This window comes from Pelodiscus sinensis, chromosome 11 (assembly GCF_052426305.1).
Source record: "Pelodiscus sinensis isolate ZL-2025 chromosome 11, ASM5242630v1, whole genome shotgun sequence".
Classification (NCBI taxonomy): Eukaryota; Metazoa; Chordata; order Testudines; family Trionychidae; genus Pelodiscus; species Pelodiscus sinensis.
The window spans coordinates 48,788,094-48,807,346 of NC_143062.1; the positions used below are offsets into that span (position 1 = coordinate 48,788,094).

Consider the following 19,253-nt stretch of genomic DNA (forward strand, 5'->3'; position numbering starts at 1 on the left):
TTGAGTCGTATCGCCCGTCGTTTGGCTCTCATGAGCATTAAAGCACATCATAATGGACAAACAACAGTGGTTAAAGCAAGCAGGTAGGATTACTATGTCCTTTTGTCAGAAGTATATAATGTCTTGTAGTCAGTTTTAAAGACTTCTCAACCCCCACTTCCCCCACCCCCTCCAGCAGTCACCTGCTGAGTAATTTTGTATGCTTAATCTCTAGCCCTTAACTACAAGCTTTCTGCTAATTTGCGGCAAACGGGTCGTTTTGACACCAAACTGGGCAGTAAAGAATCCCTGACCTAGAAAACGCCATTCCGAGGCACTGAAGGCAGAAAAATATTCTTTCAGCCTCCTTGTAAGACATTTTGAATGAGACAAAATAGCTTGGACGAAACCCTGCTGCAGCCTGCGCTTAATGGTTTGCAAGGGAAAGAAAAAAAAAAAAACTTTCCGCACATCCCCGCTGCAACTTCCCCCATAAAACTTGTCACTTCGCATCGCCATCAGCCACCACAACAATCATCATTTCATGCCTATTGCTAATTGCGAGCACAGCTGAGACTCAGCGGGGTGCCCTTGCACAGTCGCAGGCCTTTATACCAGCCTCAATCTGTTCCATGGCACTTGTTCACACACAAAAAAACCTACCCGCAAAGGCAGAAAGAGGCAGAGTCACAGGTTTCTTGTAATCCCTCGGCTACCCCGCTGACAGCCCAGCCCCATACGCATTCCTGGTTTTGTCCTCCCCTTTACAAAAGCTGGAGTGACCTTAAGCTACTAGTATGGGAGCTTTTGAATGAAGAATACAACTCCTTCAGGTGCATTAAAAAGCAGCGCTGCATCTGGCTTCTGCGATGCTGTGTGCAGCACCCCTGGGGTGAACTGTGGCTTCCTGTAACATGTAAAATCTGAGTGTGAACTCAGGGTTCATGGCAAAGAACAGGAGGTCATGCCTCCCTTCAGACCTCGGCAAAGAAAACAGGCATTTGCAGATGTTCTTGGGGATGTGTAATGACACCACCTTCCCAAAAGCCCAGGCACCCAGCACGGGGTTTTGATCAAAACGTGCCACCGTCTGTGTGTGACTTGCAGGTTGATTCGTATCCATTTTTGCAATGTATAGGTTCAGAGGTGAGCCGGCTCCATAGCTCGGACTCAAAACGCTGCTCGTCCAGAAATGAAACCCCTCTTGCTCCGGCCGGCTGGGCGGTTGTCATGGTAATGTTGAAAGCCTACCAGGGGTCGTGCTTCGGCACCGTTTCCTGACTCTCTTCAAGAGATTCACGCTCTGCCTACTTCTGCCCTGGCAAAAGTAGCTGTCGGGTCTGGGGAAAGAAAGGGGAATGCTAGCCTGCCAGAGCAATTGGCATCCTTGGGATGCTTTCTGAAGATGCCAAGCGCCGTGTCCAGTCACTGCCATTGGAGCGGTTCCTGAAATTCTTGCTGAGAAAAGAACTTAATTTTTAGTCCCTGCCTCGCTGGGGTAAAACTGCCCCTGAAGTTGGCAAGATCTGAGCAGAAACCAAGTTGGGACTCCAGGATCTGACTTGGTGGGAGTTTTGCTTAAGCAAGCAGCTCATGAAAGGGAAAAGCCCCATGGAGGTAAAACTGGGATCCCAAAGGCCTGCCCTAAAATGGGCCACAGTTAGTTATGTCAAGGTTCAAATGGGTTCTTTACAGCAAAGCCAAATATTATAAATATATTCATGGTGGTGAGACCAACACGGTGCAGCTTTGCATTAGAAAATAAACGCGGCCTAACTGAAGGCTTGGCCTTGGTAAAACGGAGCCATTTGAATGCACTTTAGAAATATGCCTGGGTGTTAGGAGCACAATTCCGTGCCGAAATCATTTCAATAAGCACCTACAAGCATTATTTGAACAGCGGCACCCCTGTTCCACTGGGTTATCTCCCACTCTTTGGATTCTGGGAGCATAAACGCATAGTGATAAACATAATTTGTTTGATTAGTTGTGTGTGTGTGTGTGTGTGAGAGAGAGAGAGAGAGAGAGAGAGAGAGAGAGCATATTAACATCTTTGGGTATGTCTAAACTACATGGCTCCATCGATGGAGCCATGTAAACTTGTTTACCCGACATAGTCAATGAAGCGGGGATTTAAATAATCCCCGCGTCATTAAAATAAAAATGGCCACCGCGCTGTGCCGACAATCAGCTGATCCGACACAGCGCATCAGTCTAGATGCGTTTCGGTCAACAAGGGAAGCCTTTGTCGACCACTCCCTTATGCCTCATGAAACTCCCTTCCTTCTATAGACACATTAACTCTAGCGATTGTTTCAGTATCAGTTTCACTTATAGCTCACTCTCTTTTATGCATATACACAGCTTAGATGCAACAACTGAAGAAGACTAATAAAAATCTAAAAAAATCGATATGATTTTTTTTAAAAATCAGAATAAGTATCTTAACCAGTGTCTCTTGAATTGTATCTGGTCTATTACTTACAGTATTGAAATCCTTGTGAAACTGATTGTTTAGAAATACACGAGACATTTAGGTATGTGTCCGTTGAAGTTTTATTAGCAAATGCTTTAAAGACTCGCATGACGGAAAGAGAGTGATCGAATGTAGGCTGGCAAACTCAACAGCAAAACTACCAACTCTGGGAGAAGAGTGTTGAAGTCGCTGGTAATTGGTGGTGATTGTATTGCCTGGACTGTAATGATGATTGGTTTGGAGAGTAAATATCTGATAGGTGGCTTTGTTTTTTCAAGATTGAATAAACTAGGAATTCACCTTCAGCAATGTTACGGTTCCATGCCTTGCTGGGAATCTAGCCGATCACTTTGGTCCTTCTGAGGGCTGCCATCTTGGATGGTCTGACTGTTTCCGTGGATACAAAGGATGTTCTATCCATTCAAGTCTGAGGTAGTTGTTTTTATGGGATAGTTAGACCCACAAAAGTTTGCATGGCACATTAACAGACAAAAGTAAAGACTGTTCTATGCCTCCAAGAGATTAACCTCTCAGTTAATGCATCAAGAGGCAGCAATAAACAAAGGAAGGTGGGTTGTGGATGGGAAGAATGAAATACAGCGGTGGAAGATCATAGACTGTTCTTATAGCTGCATACGCACCTGCTCTCTGACTGTTGTGTTTAATAGTTGAGTAAAACTTGGGGACAGTCTCCAAACAGGGCGAGTAAGGAGAGCAGACATGGAACTGTAACTCAGAGGAAGGAGCCTTTTAAGGAGGATTTTATAGGAGGGGAGTGGTATTTTCTGGCATGCAGGCTCTTGGAAAAGAGAAGACTGAGGGGGGACATGATAGCAGTTTTCAAGTACCTAAAAGGGTGCTCTAAGGAGAAGGGTGAAAAATTGTTCTCCTTGGCCTCTGAAGATAGGACAAGAAGCAATGGGCTTGAATTGCAACAAGGGAGGTTGTTTAGGTTGGACATTAAGAAAACCTTCCTAGCTGTCCGAGTGGTTAAACACTGGAATAAGTTGCCTAGGGAGGTTGTGGAATCTCCATCACGGGAGCTATCTAAGAGCAGGTTAGATAGACATCGATCAGGGATGAGATGGATGGTGCTTGGTCCTGCCATGAGGGCAGGGGACTGGACTCGATGACCTCTCGAGCTCCCTTCCAGTTCTAGTGTTCTAGGGTTCTGTGACAGCCATACGTCCTGGCTCATTTGAGCCAAGGGCATGGACCATTTGAAGAAATGAAACCTTTTTCCCAGTTTCTTTAGCGTCCTATTTGGGGCATTGGGTTGCAGTGAAGCCTGAGCAGATATCCCCTTTCTGTCAGGAACACAACATAAGCACAGATGCTTAGGGCGGGACCCTCGCCCCTCTCTGGCCACGGCACACCGGACAAAAGGGCCGGAGTGGCATCCAGCAAGAACTGCGCCATTGAAAGCACTGGGGAAGACAGCCCCAACGTTGCCTTCGGAGGCCCCCCTTCCAAAGCCTGGCATAGGACGCGTGCAGAGAATGGGAGTGTGGGCAGGAGGGGTGTGTTGGTGCCTAGCAGCACTGCACTGCGTGACACAGCCAGGGGGATCCCAGAGTTGTCTGAAGCAGCCATCGATGTAGCCCAGGATTGTCAGGGCACAAATCTGGCTTGGTGCTCCATCACCTCCATTCCCTTGGGCGGTGAGACCTGTGCTGGGCTTCTCAGATCATCAGACACTCACCTGTAGATTTTAAGGCCCAAGACATCACTGTGATCACCCGTCTGACCTCCAGCATAGCAGTGGATTTTGCCTAGGGATCCATCAAGCCCATGCACTCTGAGCACCGGGACTAGAGGAAAACGTCCAATCTGATGTGCAGACTTCAGGTAACAAAGATGCCACCACATCCCTAGGTAAGTTGCTCTGATGGTTAATTACCCTCCCTGTAAACAATGTGTCTTATTTCCAGTCGGAAGGTTTAAAACAAACAAAATCAAGTATTTCTTCATGCAGCGCACAGTCAACCTGTGGAACTCCTTGCCAAAGGATGTTGTGAAGACTAGGACTTTAACAAGGTTCAAAAAAGAGCTAGATAAATTCATGGAGGAATTAGCCAGGCAGGTAGGAATGTCTGTCACGTAGGTTTGTTTGTTTGTCTCTAGCCTCTGTTTGTCAGAATCTGGAAATGGGTGACAGGAGAGGGATCACTGAGGATTACCTGTTCTGTTCACTCCCTCTGGGGCACCTGGCATTGGCCACTGTTGGCAGATAGGACACTGGGATAGATGGACCTTTGGTCTGACCCGGTGTGACCGTTCTTATATTCTTAACTGGCCTAGCTTCCACTCCCAGACATTGGATCTTGTTAGCGCTTTCTCCACTAGATTAAAGCTCCCTCTACTGTCAGTAATCTCCTCCCCCAGTGGCATGGACTATAGATGCCAAGTGAAAAAGTAACTCCCCTTCCTTTTCACTGGCAGGTCTTCCGTTCCTTTATCCCGGACCTTTGTTAACAAGACGATTTATCAACCTCAGCCCCAAGAATCTCTGTGTTCTGGAGCCGCTCTTTGTCTGCCCTGGATCTCAGCTCTGTCCCACGAAAGCACACGGATCGTCCCCCTCAGCAGGGGGTTGGAGCCTACTGCATGTAGAGCGCAGGGTGCTGCGCTGGAGCTGTCCGCTGAGCGCCCACGGATGGCCCTCGTCCGGCTAGACAGTGCGACTTGGGGAGGAGGCGGAGCTGCACTTGTCATTCCCAGCTGATTCCAGGGCGAGCCGCATACCCTGCCAGTAGATAACGCTGCTTGAAGGATCACCTGGGAGAACCACTAAATCTTCTCCCCTGGCAAGGGCAGGCCGGCCCGGGGCCCAGGCAGTGAAATGGCCGTCCACACCATCCTCAGCATTGCGCTTCAGTCCTTACTCCTACCCTGGCTCATCTGCTTTCTCTGCTCCTGGGCTTTTCCCTGTTCCCTTGCATCAGGAACCTTCCTTGCAGGTCCCACTCAGACCCCCATCCCGTTCGCTCTCAGGAGCCCCAGCAGCTGTGTGTTTCTGTCCCCACTGAAAAGCAGAGACCTGCCTCTTATTTCCTGCTTCCCCTTCCCAGCAGGCCTTGTTCTCGGTCAATAGCCACATGCTCTGCAAGGAAACCTGGCACTTTGACTGGAGAAACCTTTTGGTCTAATTTTTTAATCCAGAAAATCACTTTCTGAAACCCAGGAGATTTGACTCCCCACCTGCTGATGGGGGCAGGAGCCAGGCGATCTTTGAAATCAGTCGAAAGGCTAGCGCCAGTGGTTTACGGTCCATAGATCAGACCAGTCCTGCTCCGGCTCACCCGTTTGTTCTCCCAGCCGTAGTAAAGGAACCAATTAAAACGAACCAGGGACCCTCGGCAGGGCAGCTCCCATGCACCACTTTTAGCCCGGTCCTCTGGGTCCAAACAGACTCCCTTGGGTCAGTCGGGCAATGTGCCAGTCCTGTACTGTTTGTGCATTGCTGTGTGCGCAGGCCGCCTCACAAAACACACCACTAAGAAGGGGGAAAGGGGTTCCAACCATAAGTAGCCCATCGCATGTAACCTTACCACTAGTCTCTCGCACAATAAGCCTCTAGGCACCACACAATAAGCTTGAGTAGGAAAACTCTGGTTCTTTCTATAGAAGGCAGTAAATACAAACATTTACCGCACAGCAGGCAGGCAGGCTTGCTAAATGCTTTGTTAAACAGAGGAGGCTAAGTGTCTTACTGAAAAGCAGCTAAATCTGTAGTCCGTGGTGATCCTGGAGTAGGGTCATGCTACGTCGTAGGGGAGAGTGAAACAGGTGAGGTGTCTCTCTTAGGTCATGTCTACATTTCAAGGAAGATCGATGCTGCCATGATTGATTTTCCAGGGTTTGATTTAGCGTGTCTAGTGAAGACCTCCTAAATTGAACTCAGAGGGCTCTCCAGATGGCGCAGGTAATCCTGCTCCTCATGAGGAGTAAGGGAAGCCAATGGAGCATGTGCTCCCATTGACCTTCCGCTGTGTGGAGAGCATGAAAACGTGATTTAAGGTACATCAACTCCAGCTATGTAATTAGTTGCGTATCTTAAGTCGGCCTTCCCCATTAGCGTAGACCTGGCCTCAGCTACTTCAGTGAGATCATAGGGCCCTGTCGAGCTAGCTAGAGGGCAGACTGGGAGCTGCTGGAAGCCGTTCATTGACTCAGCCAAATGAATGTGATCAGGAGTCCCGACAGGCAGTGCTGAATGTCACCCCGCTGACTAGACAGGAATAGGTGCAGTATAAGGAGCATTGAACACTGGGATTTGAACTACCTGGCGCTCTGGCTTTCAAGGGCTGAGGTAGGCTGTCACTTTGTGGGCGAGCTGCTGGGCCGTGTTTCTGAGCCTCGCCGGAGAGAAGACACTTTCGTTATAAACAGTTAAAAGCAAAAAACAGGCCCTTTGCGTTCTTTCAAGTACGTCTTCACCGAGTCCTGCTCGGCCCTCATTGGGGATTGTTGCTAATTGGCATGTTAATTACAAGCCAGCCTGATAACGGGCTGAAAAGTCACCTCTGCCGCGATGCCTATTAAACACTTGGCCTGAGTTAGGGTGCAGAAACCAAGTGGGAAGGGTGAGCTGGCCCCGAGGGTCCCAGGGAGAATGGGAAAGACCATCTGCAGGCTGGTCTGGAAGGGCAGAGCAGGAACAAAGTTTCAATTGACTTTGGACAGAAAACCTCCCCTGAGTCAGGGAAAAGAGGGGAGTCGGCCAGGAGTAGGTGGATTGCGAGAGCTCGGGAGCCCTTTTTTGGCTCCCTCTGAAAGCCTGCTGCAGACTAGGCAGCAGGGAAGTCGTACGGCTTCCCGGGTTAGGAAAGCAACGACTGGGCTGCACTGACCCCTTGCGAGGCTGGAGGGGACACTCAGATGCCACCGGGAAGGGTGCCCAGGACAGCACCTCGATAAGTCGGTGGGAGGAGCTAGCTGAGGGAATTTGCTGCATCAGCACAAGGAAATGTATTGAAAGAGACCCATTTAAAGGTGCGTTCAGAGGCAGTTAGGGTCCAGGAAGCCCTTGAAAGCACAGAACCTGCAGCCATCTTCACCAGGCACCAATAGGCGGGGGGAGGGAACAGCGGCATGTGCATATATCCCGGAGAGAAACTAGTTGGTGAGGTTTAATTGTCCACTCTGACCTGTCTTCCCCATGAAGAGACATCCCCCTCCACGGCCCCTGCAGAGGGACTAGTCGCAGGACAGCATGCATTTGGGAGAAGGGGTAGCCAAGTCTGGAGTGGACGGCCAGAGCGAGACAGCAGGTTTAAGTCCGCACTTCTTCCCTCTAGCGACTCCCCCATCCCATAGCATGGCTAGGCTATGTCTCGGTTGTCTGCTGCTGGGCAGAAACAGATTTGCAAAATCCAACCCCAGCCAGATGCATTAGTACTAGAGAAGGAATGTTGTTAGTGCTGAAGCGTTATACCACCATGGGTCTGGCCAGCACTTTTTTGCACTAGTTTTACACCAGAGTAACTACACTGAAAGAAACAGAAGATGACTATGTAAAGCTGGTGGGACATCAATGCCTTGGCCAATTTTCATTTTTTTCCTTTGCAATTAACCTTTTGGGAGATGGGTGGGGACGGGGGAGGTTGAGTATCTAACTTAAAGATCCGATTGGCTGGAAGAACAGCACATCTCAAATGATGATCCCCAAAGAGGACTAAAAAAGACACTTTCCCTGATGAGGATTTATACTGCCTCCTGCTTTACAAGAGAAATAAAAATAGCCCAAGTTTGAAGTGAAATTGACAAAAGAAGTGAACATCTAACAGACACAGGGCTGTCTTAAGGAGGGTGGGAGCGGCGCAGGGAGAGTATAAAAAGCATTTTTAACTAGCACTTCTTTCAATTTCCATTGGTCTCTGGGGCATGTATTGGCACATGTGAAGAAGGAATAGTATAGGAATGATGTGTGTGTGTGTGTGAGAGAGAGAGAGAGAGAGAGAGAGAGAAGTTGTGTACACACATATCTCTGCCCAGGTATCTTTTGAATTCAATTTCAATTGTTGTGTTGATCATACAAAATGGAATGCAAACTGGTGATGTCGTAAGATTTGGTTCTCCCCTCCGTACCCTCCCCCCCGGCCTTTTTTTATCCTGCCATTTCGGAGTGGTGCTGAGCTGTCCCTGAGGGAGATGGAGGAATATCTGAGCAGAGCTCTAACCCCATCGCCCAGCAGAGAGTCACCACGCTGCAGGGGCAGCCGTCTGCCGGGACACAGCTGTGAGCATTCTTCACAGGCAAGAAGCAAACTTTCAGCCCTTTGAGGAGAGCTATCATGTCCAGGTCTTGAAATGAGCTCTATTTGCTTTTACACCTTCCGTAATGGGGGGGGGGCAAGTCTGGGGCAGATTGGGCAGCCAATTCTAGGTGCTGTGTAAGCTCTTCTCTCCATGTAGCCTTGCCCTGCAGATACTCTGTATTAATATGATCAGGTTGCATTAGAATCCCCCTGGTCAGCTCCTCTTAGGGAATCCGAGTCTTCCGACGGCTGATTGGGTTTGAAATTTCCAAGAAGGTAAGTGGCAAAGAAATCTCCCCACTAGATATGGTTAGTGGCAGGGTCCTGCTCTTGGTGGAGGAGCTGTGAGAAATGCACTGGGATAAAGCTGACATCCTTGCTGGCAAATCAAATCACTGGCAAATGTGACAACGGCCTGACCATACCGTGCATCAGCCAGAAGTGCTGTTGCTCTCCGTTACCATCCAGAGGTGTTCTCTGAACAAGCTGTGGATGGACAAGCTGTGCAAAAAGTCAGCCGTTCTGAGGTGCAGGTTTTATTTCATAATTCCCTTGTGGGGGGGGGGGAACAGACAGGACGAACCTGATTAGAAATAAAGAAATGTTCATTCATTGAATTCTGCTTTTAAAAAATTCCCTAGTAATCCTGTCTAGTAATCTAACAGATTGGCAAATGGAAAAGGTCAGTCCTGATTGTCAGTGCCTGTTTGCAGCTTGTGTTTATTCATGATACTCAGGGGACGTGTTTGCTGGAGAACTCTTGTCTCTCTTTCAGCAATGGTACACCAGCACAATGAATGTCATTTGCACCTGGCTGACAGACCGCATGGACCTGCAGCTCCACATTTACCAACTGAAAACTCTTATTAGGATGGTAAAGGTAATATTTTTTATGTGATTTTGCAAATATCTTCACACTGGAAGCACTACGTGTGGTAGATTTTCTTAGAGGAAATGTTTTTCTGCTGCCAAAGCAATTAAATCATTAGTTCAAACAGTTTATATTGGATGCATATGAGGATACTGCATGTACAAAAAATTAATCAAAAGGAATTTGAGACCTATATAGATTATAAAAATACACCAAGCAACTATAAAGTAGTTATTTATACTGCAAGGGAAAAATACATTATTGACATTTAACCCTAATGGTGTAATAAGCATTCCAAAAAATAACTTTTTTATGAACAAACATATTGATCACACCAATTAATCCATTTTAACTGGGGTTTAATTAAAAAAATCCAACACTTGGTTGAAGGGAAATATTTACTCCCAGCAATATTTAAATATGTCGTATGCTTATTGTCAGAATGCAAATCATGATTGTTCTCGTAGTTAATTGAAGTCGTTTCTTTTACAATGGGTGTATACAATCAACTCTAAGGGATCACAAAGGTGAGATAACATACCCTGAAAGTAGCATTATTTTTCCTGTGCATGTGTGTGTGTCTTGGACTAATGATAATTATTTCAGTGTGAAATCACAGTGGTTTATGTGAAATAAGATCACAGAAGGGGGTAAATACGTTTTTTGATCATTTTAGGTTCTATTTGATGCTTTTTGGCCTAGTGTTTTAAAATGCTTGTATTTTCCAGTACACCAAGAACAAATCAAAGCGTAACTAAATTACAACTGAAATGTACTACATGTACTTTTCATAAATTGGAACAATAGGCACAAGCAAATAATCTCTTATTTGTTAATTAGCTGAGAATTTTTTTCTGGGTTTATTTTCTTGTAAAGCCAATATTGCTTTTGGGTAGCTGCTAGACCTAATTTGAGAATGTTCTGATCCACAACTACTTGCTCCAGTTACTGTTTTATAGTGTGTTATTAAATTAATGGTATTAACGACAAGAGACTTATCTCGCGGTGATCAGTTAACGAGATTCTAAACCTAAATTCAGTTACCAAGAGGTTAATTTTAACTCTTAAGTACCCAGGAAACATTTATAACTTACCAATCGCTGCAGACTGTGGAAGGAGAGGAAGATATAAACTATTCACTCATGCACGGTGTTTTACAAACATAGTCAGTGTTTCTAATGTGCAGGACTCTACTTGTCTACAAGATTTGAATTTGGTAGATAGGAGTATTTAAAATATATGCATTTCCCTGGAATAAAGAGTTTAGGTGCCATGTAATCATGTCGCCTTTTTACGTGATGGTTAGTTTTCCTCATAAGATATAAACTATGTATGACAACAATACATTGCTAAAGGGAACTGGGTACATCCCAATTGACTTTGCAGCTTGTGCACCGTTAATACACTGGGCCCGATCCTGAAGGCCTTACTAAGACAAAACTCCCATGAAGGGGCCAGAATCTCATTTACACGGAGGCCACTTAACATCTCTCTTGCACCCCTTGTATTGAAAGTTCGGTTACACCCTATATTGTGTATCTCTGCATTGCCACCGCAATGTACAATGTGCCCTTTGTGTGCGTGAGAATCAGGCTCTTTGATGTGAGTGGAGCGTGTCCAGTTCCAATAATGGCCCCGTGGGGCAGGCCCAGCTCCGCTGTTTGACTCTTGAAATGAAGCATGAGCAATCTCTCTTGGGGTGCGAAACGTGACTTTGCGCTGTTTGTCTCTCCCTCCCCACACGGCACTTCTCTCCCAGAAAACCTATAGAGACTTCCGATTGCAAGGAGTCCTGGACTCCACCCTAAACAGCAAAACCTATGAGACCGTGCGAAACCGGCTGACTGTAGAAGAAGCCACCGCGTCAGTGAGTGAAGGTGGAGGCCTTCAGGGAATCACCATGAAGGACAGTGACGAAGAAGATGAAGAGGATGATTAGATCGTTCTGCTGGTGGACTCGTAGCCAGTGCATGTACCTAGTCTATTGTTCAGTTAGCCACATTAGGAATTTTTCTGTCCGCTCTAAATACCCATGAGAAGTTTACCAATACAATTGCCATTTTAGCTGTGTGATAATAAGATTAGCACCTCAGTTTGATTCATTGGTTTCCTAATTTCATATCTATATGTCCATAAGCAATATGGAGCACCATTGTTTAATACTGTTAATGGAAAACTACATAAAATACGTGCTCGGTGTGTCCCTGTTATAATTAAAGTTTAAATGATGCTTCATTCATGTACTGTATATACATTGATGGTAAATTGTTGTGAAGATGAGTGAACCAAGTACTTTCATTTTCTCTGTTTCTCTTCTGTGGATGCCAACTGCTTAAAATTAATAAAAACAGCTTTGTTTTTAAAAGAAAAGTGGGGCTATAAAAAATGAGTGTTTTGTTCTCTGTGCATTTTTTAAAAAAACAAACAAACAGCTGTTTGAATCATTCTGCATCCCTGTTAATAAACCATGCGCTTCTCCTTAAAGATACCGTTAACTCGTATCGAGGGTGCATACCTATGGGTTAGTAATTCGGATTGCTATGACAGGTAAATCCTAGCATTATGGATATACCCATGCCATGATACAGTCCAAAGCAGTTGTTTTATGTCAACATTTGCCCCTCTAAGGCTCTGTCTACACTCGCAGCTTCTTGCATAATATGCAAATGAGGCTAAGGGTGCAATATCGCCGAGCCTCATTTGCATACGTAATGAGCCAGCATTTTTTTCAGAAGAGGCTCTTGCGCAAGAAGGAGTGTCTACACTGCCCCTTCTTGCGCAAGAAAAACCCTCTTGGGCAATGCCGCTCTTCCTGAAAATTAATAGGTGTAACGGCTTTGCGCAAAAGGGTTTTTCTAGCGCAAGAAGGGGCAGTGTAGACGCTCCTTCTTGCGCAAGAGCCTCTTCTGAAAAAAAATGGTGGCTCATTAGGTATGCAAATGAGGCTCAGCGATATTCCACGCTTAGCCTCGTTTGCATATTACTCGCGCAACAAGGCGCGAGTGTAGACATAGCCTAAATGTTACATCCTGTCAGTTTCAAATATCTGTGTTTGTAAAAAGGCGACTTTACCTACAATCTTAGACTATAAAAAGTGTTTATAACAACATAGGACCATTTATTCCAGTAGATTGTTACCATAACTTAAATTCCTTCGTTTCACTATGTTTTTATATGTGTCATGTATATTGCATTTTGACCAGTAACTGCATGTCCTTGAGTTCCCCCCTCCAGAAGCTGTGTAAAATAGTGGTTCCATTTTGCTTTTGCCTTATACAAGCCAACAGTTGTAAAATGTGGGAACTGTGGCTTTTCAATAAATGACTATTCCGATGTCCTGAGAATAAACTATTGAGTCGTTTTATGTCTGCCTTAGATAAAAATGACAAGCTAAGATGTCAGAGCCCTTTCCCCGCCCTTCCGGAATAAAGGAGATTTGTTGTTTCTGTGCAGGTGTTTCTACGGTTTATTTAAGTAGGTTGTTTCCTGCTTCCCTTACGAAGATCAAGATGGGAAGGCATTGAAAAGGATACCGCTGCAGGCAAGGGCCAAACTGTATCTTCCCCAGATAACCAGGAAGGAAATTCACGAAAGGTATTTAGATGCCCAGGTCCCATTGGTTTCAGTGGAAGTTGAGCCTAAATACTTTTGTAACTGACACTAGAGCTATGTCTACACTCGCGGCTTCTTGCGCAAGTAATATGCAAATGAGGCAAAGGGTGGAATATCACCGAGCCTCATTTGCATACCTAATGAGCCACCATTTTTTTCAGAAGAGGCTCTTGCGCAAGAAGGAGCATCTACACTGCCCCTTCTTGCACAAGAAAACCCCTCTTGCGCAATGCCGTCCTTCCTGAAAAGTAATAGGGGTAATGGCATTGCTCAAGAGGGTTTTTCTTGCGCAAGAGCCTCTTCTGAAAAAAAATGGTGGCTCATTAGGTATGCAAATGAGGCTTGGCGATATTCCACGCTTAGCCTCATTGGCATATTATTCGTGCAAGAAGCGGCGAGTGTAGATATAGCCTAGGAGTTTCTGGCAGTTACTCTGCTTGTACCTGGGCACAACACTTTGTGATCCATTGTTGGTGGGGGGGACTCACCCAGCTTGTCACTTGCATTATTACTCTGCATACCTTGTTGTGGCACCGTGCCCCTTGGCTGGCTTTGGTCCATGAAATCCCCTGGTCCCAGCCATTAAAAACAGGCATTCAGCCTCCGTGAGTACTTAAGGGGCCAGTGTCAAAAAGGAGGCGTAGACTCTGAACTGGACGGAACGGGCCTTGCCATCCACGGCCGGGGCACTGGGTTTTGACAAGCTCCAATCTACAGGTGGGGATCAAAACTGGCTTATCAGACAGGTGAAGAGCTGGCGCTCGTGGCTGAGCCCCTAATAAATTCACCTGGGCCTTGGTTTCATGCTGTGCATTTTCCCATTGCCTTGGTAGGGAGTCACAGAAGCTAGCTCCCCCTCCGATCGCACCCGCACACAGAGGAGGTGCCCTAGGATGTAGCCAATGGCTCAGGATGTCGGAGGGGTGATTTCACCCTTCCTCTAACCCCGTGGTTCTCAAACTTTTTGGCTCGGGGCCCACAACGCAGACCTTTCTGCAGACCACCATGCCGCAACTGGGGGGTCTGGGAGGGAGGGAAGGAGAGTGAAGGAGAGCTAAGGGGGTGGCGGGTCGGAGAGAGGGTGCAGGGGCAGGGTGGGGATGCAAGTTCTTGCCAGGAGGCGGATGCAGAGTCAGGGAGTGAAGGTGATGGGGAGGGCGCTTACCTGGTTGCATGCCCCTGCTGCTCCCAAGCACCGCCCCCCACTGCTCCCATTGGCCAGGAGTCCAGCCAACGGGAGCAGCAGGGAAAGCCTCTAGGTGAGCAGTTTCCTACGCTGCTGTTTCCCCAGCCAGGGGAGGAAAACAGCAGCACGCGGAGCCGCTTCTTCCCCCCATGAGCCAGATCCGGCCCATGAGACTCACCCCCACCCCTACAGCCTTAAGCCTGCAGGACAGTCACACCCATGAGACTGGCCCCGTAGCCCAGGGGGTCAGGCTCGCCTGAGAGGTTGGCGAGTCACTCGGTGTCTGCGCCAATAAATGATCCAATGTGGAAAAGCTCCATGGCGACGGAGCCTCAGGCTGGGTGGGGCAAGGCCCCCCCCTCCGCCTTCCCAACAGCCTGTCGCTGGGGCTTGGCCAGGGAACTGCTCTATGGCATCGGCCTCTTGGTGGCATTGCATAGAAATGTAGGGTACTTGAGCCAGTGGGAACTCAGCCACAGAGGAGCGATTGTATCTGGCCTCAGCAGAGGGGGCCTGGTACAGCCAGGGCCCACACTGGCAATCCCCTAGTCCCCGTGTCATGCCCACCTAGGGCTGCGGCAGGGACTGACCCTGGAGCGCGTGTTCTAAGAGGCACAAGCCGCAACTGCCTGGCCTGAGCTCGACAGTGCAGACACACACCCCTCTCACCGCGGGACAGGCAATAGGCACGGCCAGAGCACTCCAGGCCATTCGTGTGGGTAATGGAGGGAACCTGTTAGGCACTGGGTAACACCTCTGAGGGCACGTCAAGAAGTTATTGTGAAAAGACTTACTTGGGAATACTAACTCCTGAAATAGCTACTTCAAAAATAGCATGTCCCCACTCCAGGGAAGTCTCAAACTCTGGCCGAGGCAGATACCGTCACCATGGACGTGCTCCCTTGACTTAGCGCCCCAGGAAGCACTGCGGAGTAATTACTTAAATGACTCTGGGGGATCGTCGTTTCGAAATAGCAGAGCGTCCACACATCCCCATTTCGAACTATCGTTATTCCTTGAGGCAAGCAGGAGTCAAGATATTACCATAACCAGCCCGTTCTTTCGAAGTAATAGGCTGGGACACGCTGCTTGTTCTTTCGAAGTACAGGGAGTGACTGTGTAGACCCGGACTCATTGGCTTTCTTTCTGAATGCCACAGAGCCAGGCTCCCGGAACGTGACGGGTGGAATTCCCATATTCCAGTGTTGCGGGGCTGAGCTGCCGTGGGCCTTGTTCAAACAACGGCAGGGGCTGTTCCTCCAGCCACGAGGGCAAAGCGCCGTAAGCTTGTTGGCAGCAGCCATGGAAGCCGGACTTGGGCTGGGTTGGCCTCTGAAGAACATGTCAAGCCAGCACCTACCCCCGCCCTGCTACCGGACCCAGCTGGCCCCCTTCCTACCACCACAGTGGAGAAACCAGCCTGGCTTCTACTCACTGGTGATTTACTCTGTGGGGCACAGGAGCACGGCCCACGCAAAGGAACTGAGCAACGTGCTAGATGCAGTTACTGCTCCGAACTGCTGTGGTCTCCCTACCCAACCCCCACCCAGGCCACTGTGGCAGTGGAATCGGGCAAAGGTGGCCGTGTGTATCCGATTTGCCTTGTTCCTGTTAATTATGCACAGCGGGGGGGGGGAAGGTAAGCACGTAGACTGGGGGCCTTGCTAACACCCACCTCCTGTAGCTCACTGCAAACACCCAGGCACAGAGACACTGGCAGTGCGGAATAGGGGTGGGTCCCTCAGCCCCCCCCACCCTCTCCCCGGTGCGGCAGAAGTGGCCGGGTTCTAAACAGGGGCATGTTGGACTAGACCTCAAACCCCTGCAGCTTCAGGGTTTAGAAGCCTGAAGGGGGTTGCTAAACTGGCAAGCCCCACGCACATGCATGTGCGCACCCCCACTTCTAAGGGGCGTGCTGTGGGCCGTCTAGCTTAACCCAGTTCCCCAAACAGAACACGCTGTTCGAGCTAAGGGCCTCTTTGTTTGCCTGGAGACACAGCACAGCTCACTCTGTCCATGGGGCAGAGGAGGCAGGAAGGGGAGAACACCGAACCCCGCCCAACGGAGCTATGCCGGAAAACGTTTGAAATGTAGACCCAGCCCAAAGCCCCCCCTCATCATTATAGAAAGGCGTCCGGCTCCCGGAGCCGTGTTTGGCACAGTAAATGCACGTGGCATGGAATCCACCATTTGTCTGACAAGTCTCAGCAGCTCGTCAGCCAATTTGTTCTACATTTCAGCAGCTAACAGTTGCCTTGCCTTCCTCGCCGGTATCCTGCATTTGTCCTCCTGCCCAGAAACATTGCTTTTCTGCCTCCCTGGGCACCAGAACAGCAGAGATTCCTAGTAAAAGAAAAAATGTGTCCCGGAGCATTACAAAAAAAAAGGCCTGGATGAAGCAACGAGTGTTGTGTCTCTTTAAACAAAATGACTTTTCTGGGCTTGCGTGAGCCACGTTGGGTTGTTTTTTGTTTGGCTGGAGGAGGGGGGGAGCTAATAAATAAAACGAATGCACCCGCATGGGATTAAAGCATGCGCTACCAAAGCAGAAAAGGTCCATGGACCGACCATACAAAAAGCGGCCCCGTGTAAAACCCAGCCTCGGCACCAACTGCTTTCATTTCACATGCGCTGCAGATGCTTTCCTAGCGCCTGATATTAGCTCAGCTCAAGGCTGTAGAGGCCTGAGACGTTCCGATGGGGCGGTCGTCGGCCAAGTGACTGGACGGAGGCGGAATGCTGGAGCGCGTGGCAAGGTGACAACCATTCCCTTTTTCCCCGCCCCCCAAAAATAACCCTCCTTTGAGTTTCAGCAGAGGAGCCCGCGCTGCCTCAGAAAGGCGCTGCTGTCTCAGACTGCATGTGAAATGAGTATAATTATGCTTTGTTTATCAAGGCTAGCGCTGGATATGTTTAATAAATAAAAGATTGACTGTAGCACCTCAACCCACTGTGTTTCAACGTACCTCCTTCAGTCACGCTTGTGTAGTCGCTGTAGCTAAACATACAGTGAATTCCCCCCGCCACCCCATCCCCCACCTCCTTCATAGGCCACGTGGATTTCATCTAACATGGTAAATCTGCGTTTGTTGAACTATGCAACGCATAGTGTGGGGCGGGAGGGAGGGAGTGCAGAGATTAGATGCAATCTGCCAGTAGAGTTCTGTGCCATGATAAAAATGCCTTGCAGGTCAAAACAAAGAAAAACACTGTGCAACAAATTAGTCGCAGGCAGTAGCTAATATGGAGCTCAAAAGATTAAAATTAATACATGCAACCACGAAAGAGTCGGAATAATGGGAACACGTAAGAAGATTAAGTCAATGACAGGGGCCAGAAGTCCAAAAATAAGATTGTGATTATATTGTAAAATTTGGTGGTGAGATGGCAAAAAGCAACTGTAAACATGGCAGATTTCACTCTGCCCATCACAGACATATTGGCTCATTTCCTATGCAATGAATACAGTTGTTGAAATAAACAAACATATTATGACTCAACTGTTCAATCTGAAAACAAACCAGGTGGTCAGAGGCTGACAAGATGGAGTTTTTGGAAGCGCAGACGTGCCGAGGAGCGTGCGGGAGTGTCCTGGCAGCTGTGGCCAATACGGCCATCTCGCCCGAAGCGGCTGATAAAAGCTGTCCGGATATGGCTCTCGGCTACGTGGACGAGTCAAGGTGCAGGGGAGGCAGATGGGTTGAATGGCTCCGAAGCTGGACACCGATGAGGCCGTATCGATGGCCCTAGACCGAAAAGTGTTACAAAGAGGGTGCAAAAAGAGCGAGGTAAATTGATGGAGGACAGGTCCCTCAATGGCTGTGGGGCGGGATGGCCTGAGGCTGGGAATGGGCGCTAGGGGATGAATCACTTGATGATTCCCTGTTCTGTTCCATCCCTCCGGGGCATGTCGCACTGGCCACTGTGGGCAGACAGGACACTGGGCCTTTAGTCTGGCCGTTCTTATGTTACCAATTCTATGCAAGAATCGGCCTGTGGCTTTCTGGGTACATACAGACCGTTGGCTGAGGAGAGCAGCACATTCTGGGTACTAAGGTAATAACAAGGGTAAAATAATATTTTAAGAGGGATAAGGGATCTTTCGGAAAAGGCTTTATTTTCCGAACGATCCGCGTCCAGACTGGCGCTTTTTTCCGGCAAAGCTCCGTGCCGGAAAAAAGCGGCAGCCATTTTTATGCTAATGAAGCGGGGGAGATTTAAATCCCCGCTTCATTAGCAATTGCGATACGTCTAATTTGCATCCCTTTTACGAAAAAGGGAAGCGATCTAGACGTAGCCCTGGGTTTGACGGCGCTGCGACGCAGCAACAGGCAGAAATGGTGGAAACACATGAACGCCCCATGGACCGATACAGCCATTGGTGCAAGGGCAATACCATTTCCCACCGCACCCCTCCACGTCCTGCGGCTCAACATGTTGGTTTTACCGCCCCATCCACTGAGCTGCCCCCAGCATTGCCCAGGTGGGTTTTCTGAACGGTTCCTGCCATGGGCAGTTGATGATGCTGGGGAGTTCGATGAGGCAGACCCCCCACCCCCACCTACAGCTCCGCCCGCTCTGCTGAGACCCCGCCGCCCCCCATGGGGAGGAGAAGAGATGCGAGGGGGCATGTGTGTGCCCCAACCTCCTTGGCCCCGGCGCACCGAGGGAGGGAGGGGGCCGTGCAACACGGCCCCTGGTTCTACAGCAGGTGGACTGTGCGTGGGGCTGTGCCTGGCGGTTTGGGACGGTTCTAGCACCGCGGGGACACAACGTCTGGTGTTAACTGACCGTTGTCGGTCGCCCGAGCACGTCCCTTTTGGCTCCATTTTAAACGTGCTCCCTCACTAATGGTCATCCGGCGCCATC

General features: G+C 48.6%; 1 protein-coding gene across 8 annotated transcripts in view; it reads left to right on the plus strand.

Annotated features, from left to right (window-relative positions):
- CADPS (calcium dependent secretion activator) overlaps nt 1-12,277 on the plus strand; it is a 418,422-nt gene extending 406,145 nt beyond the window's left edge. For 5 of the 8 annotated variants that reach the window (XM_075938475.2, XM_075938481.2, XM_075938478.2 and 2 more), the window contains 2 exons: nt 9,491-9,595; nt 11,346-12,276. In XM_075938475.2, coding sequence (XP_075794590.1) covers nt 9,491-9,595; nt 11,346-11,525 — 285 coding nt within the window. In that variant the 3' untranslated portion in view covers nt 11,526-12,276. Of the gene's footprint in view, nt 1-9,490; nt 9,596-11,345 lie in introns of all 8 variants that reach the window. The other 3 variants (XM_075938477.2, XM_075938474.2, XM_075938479.2) reach the window with 1 other exon arrangement.
- The last annotated feature ends 6,976 nt before the right edge of the window (nt 12,278-19,253 follow it).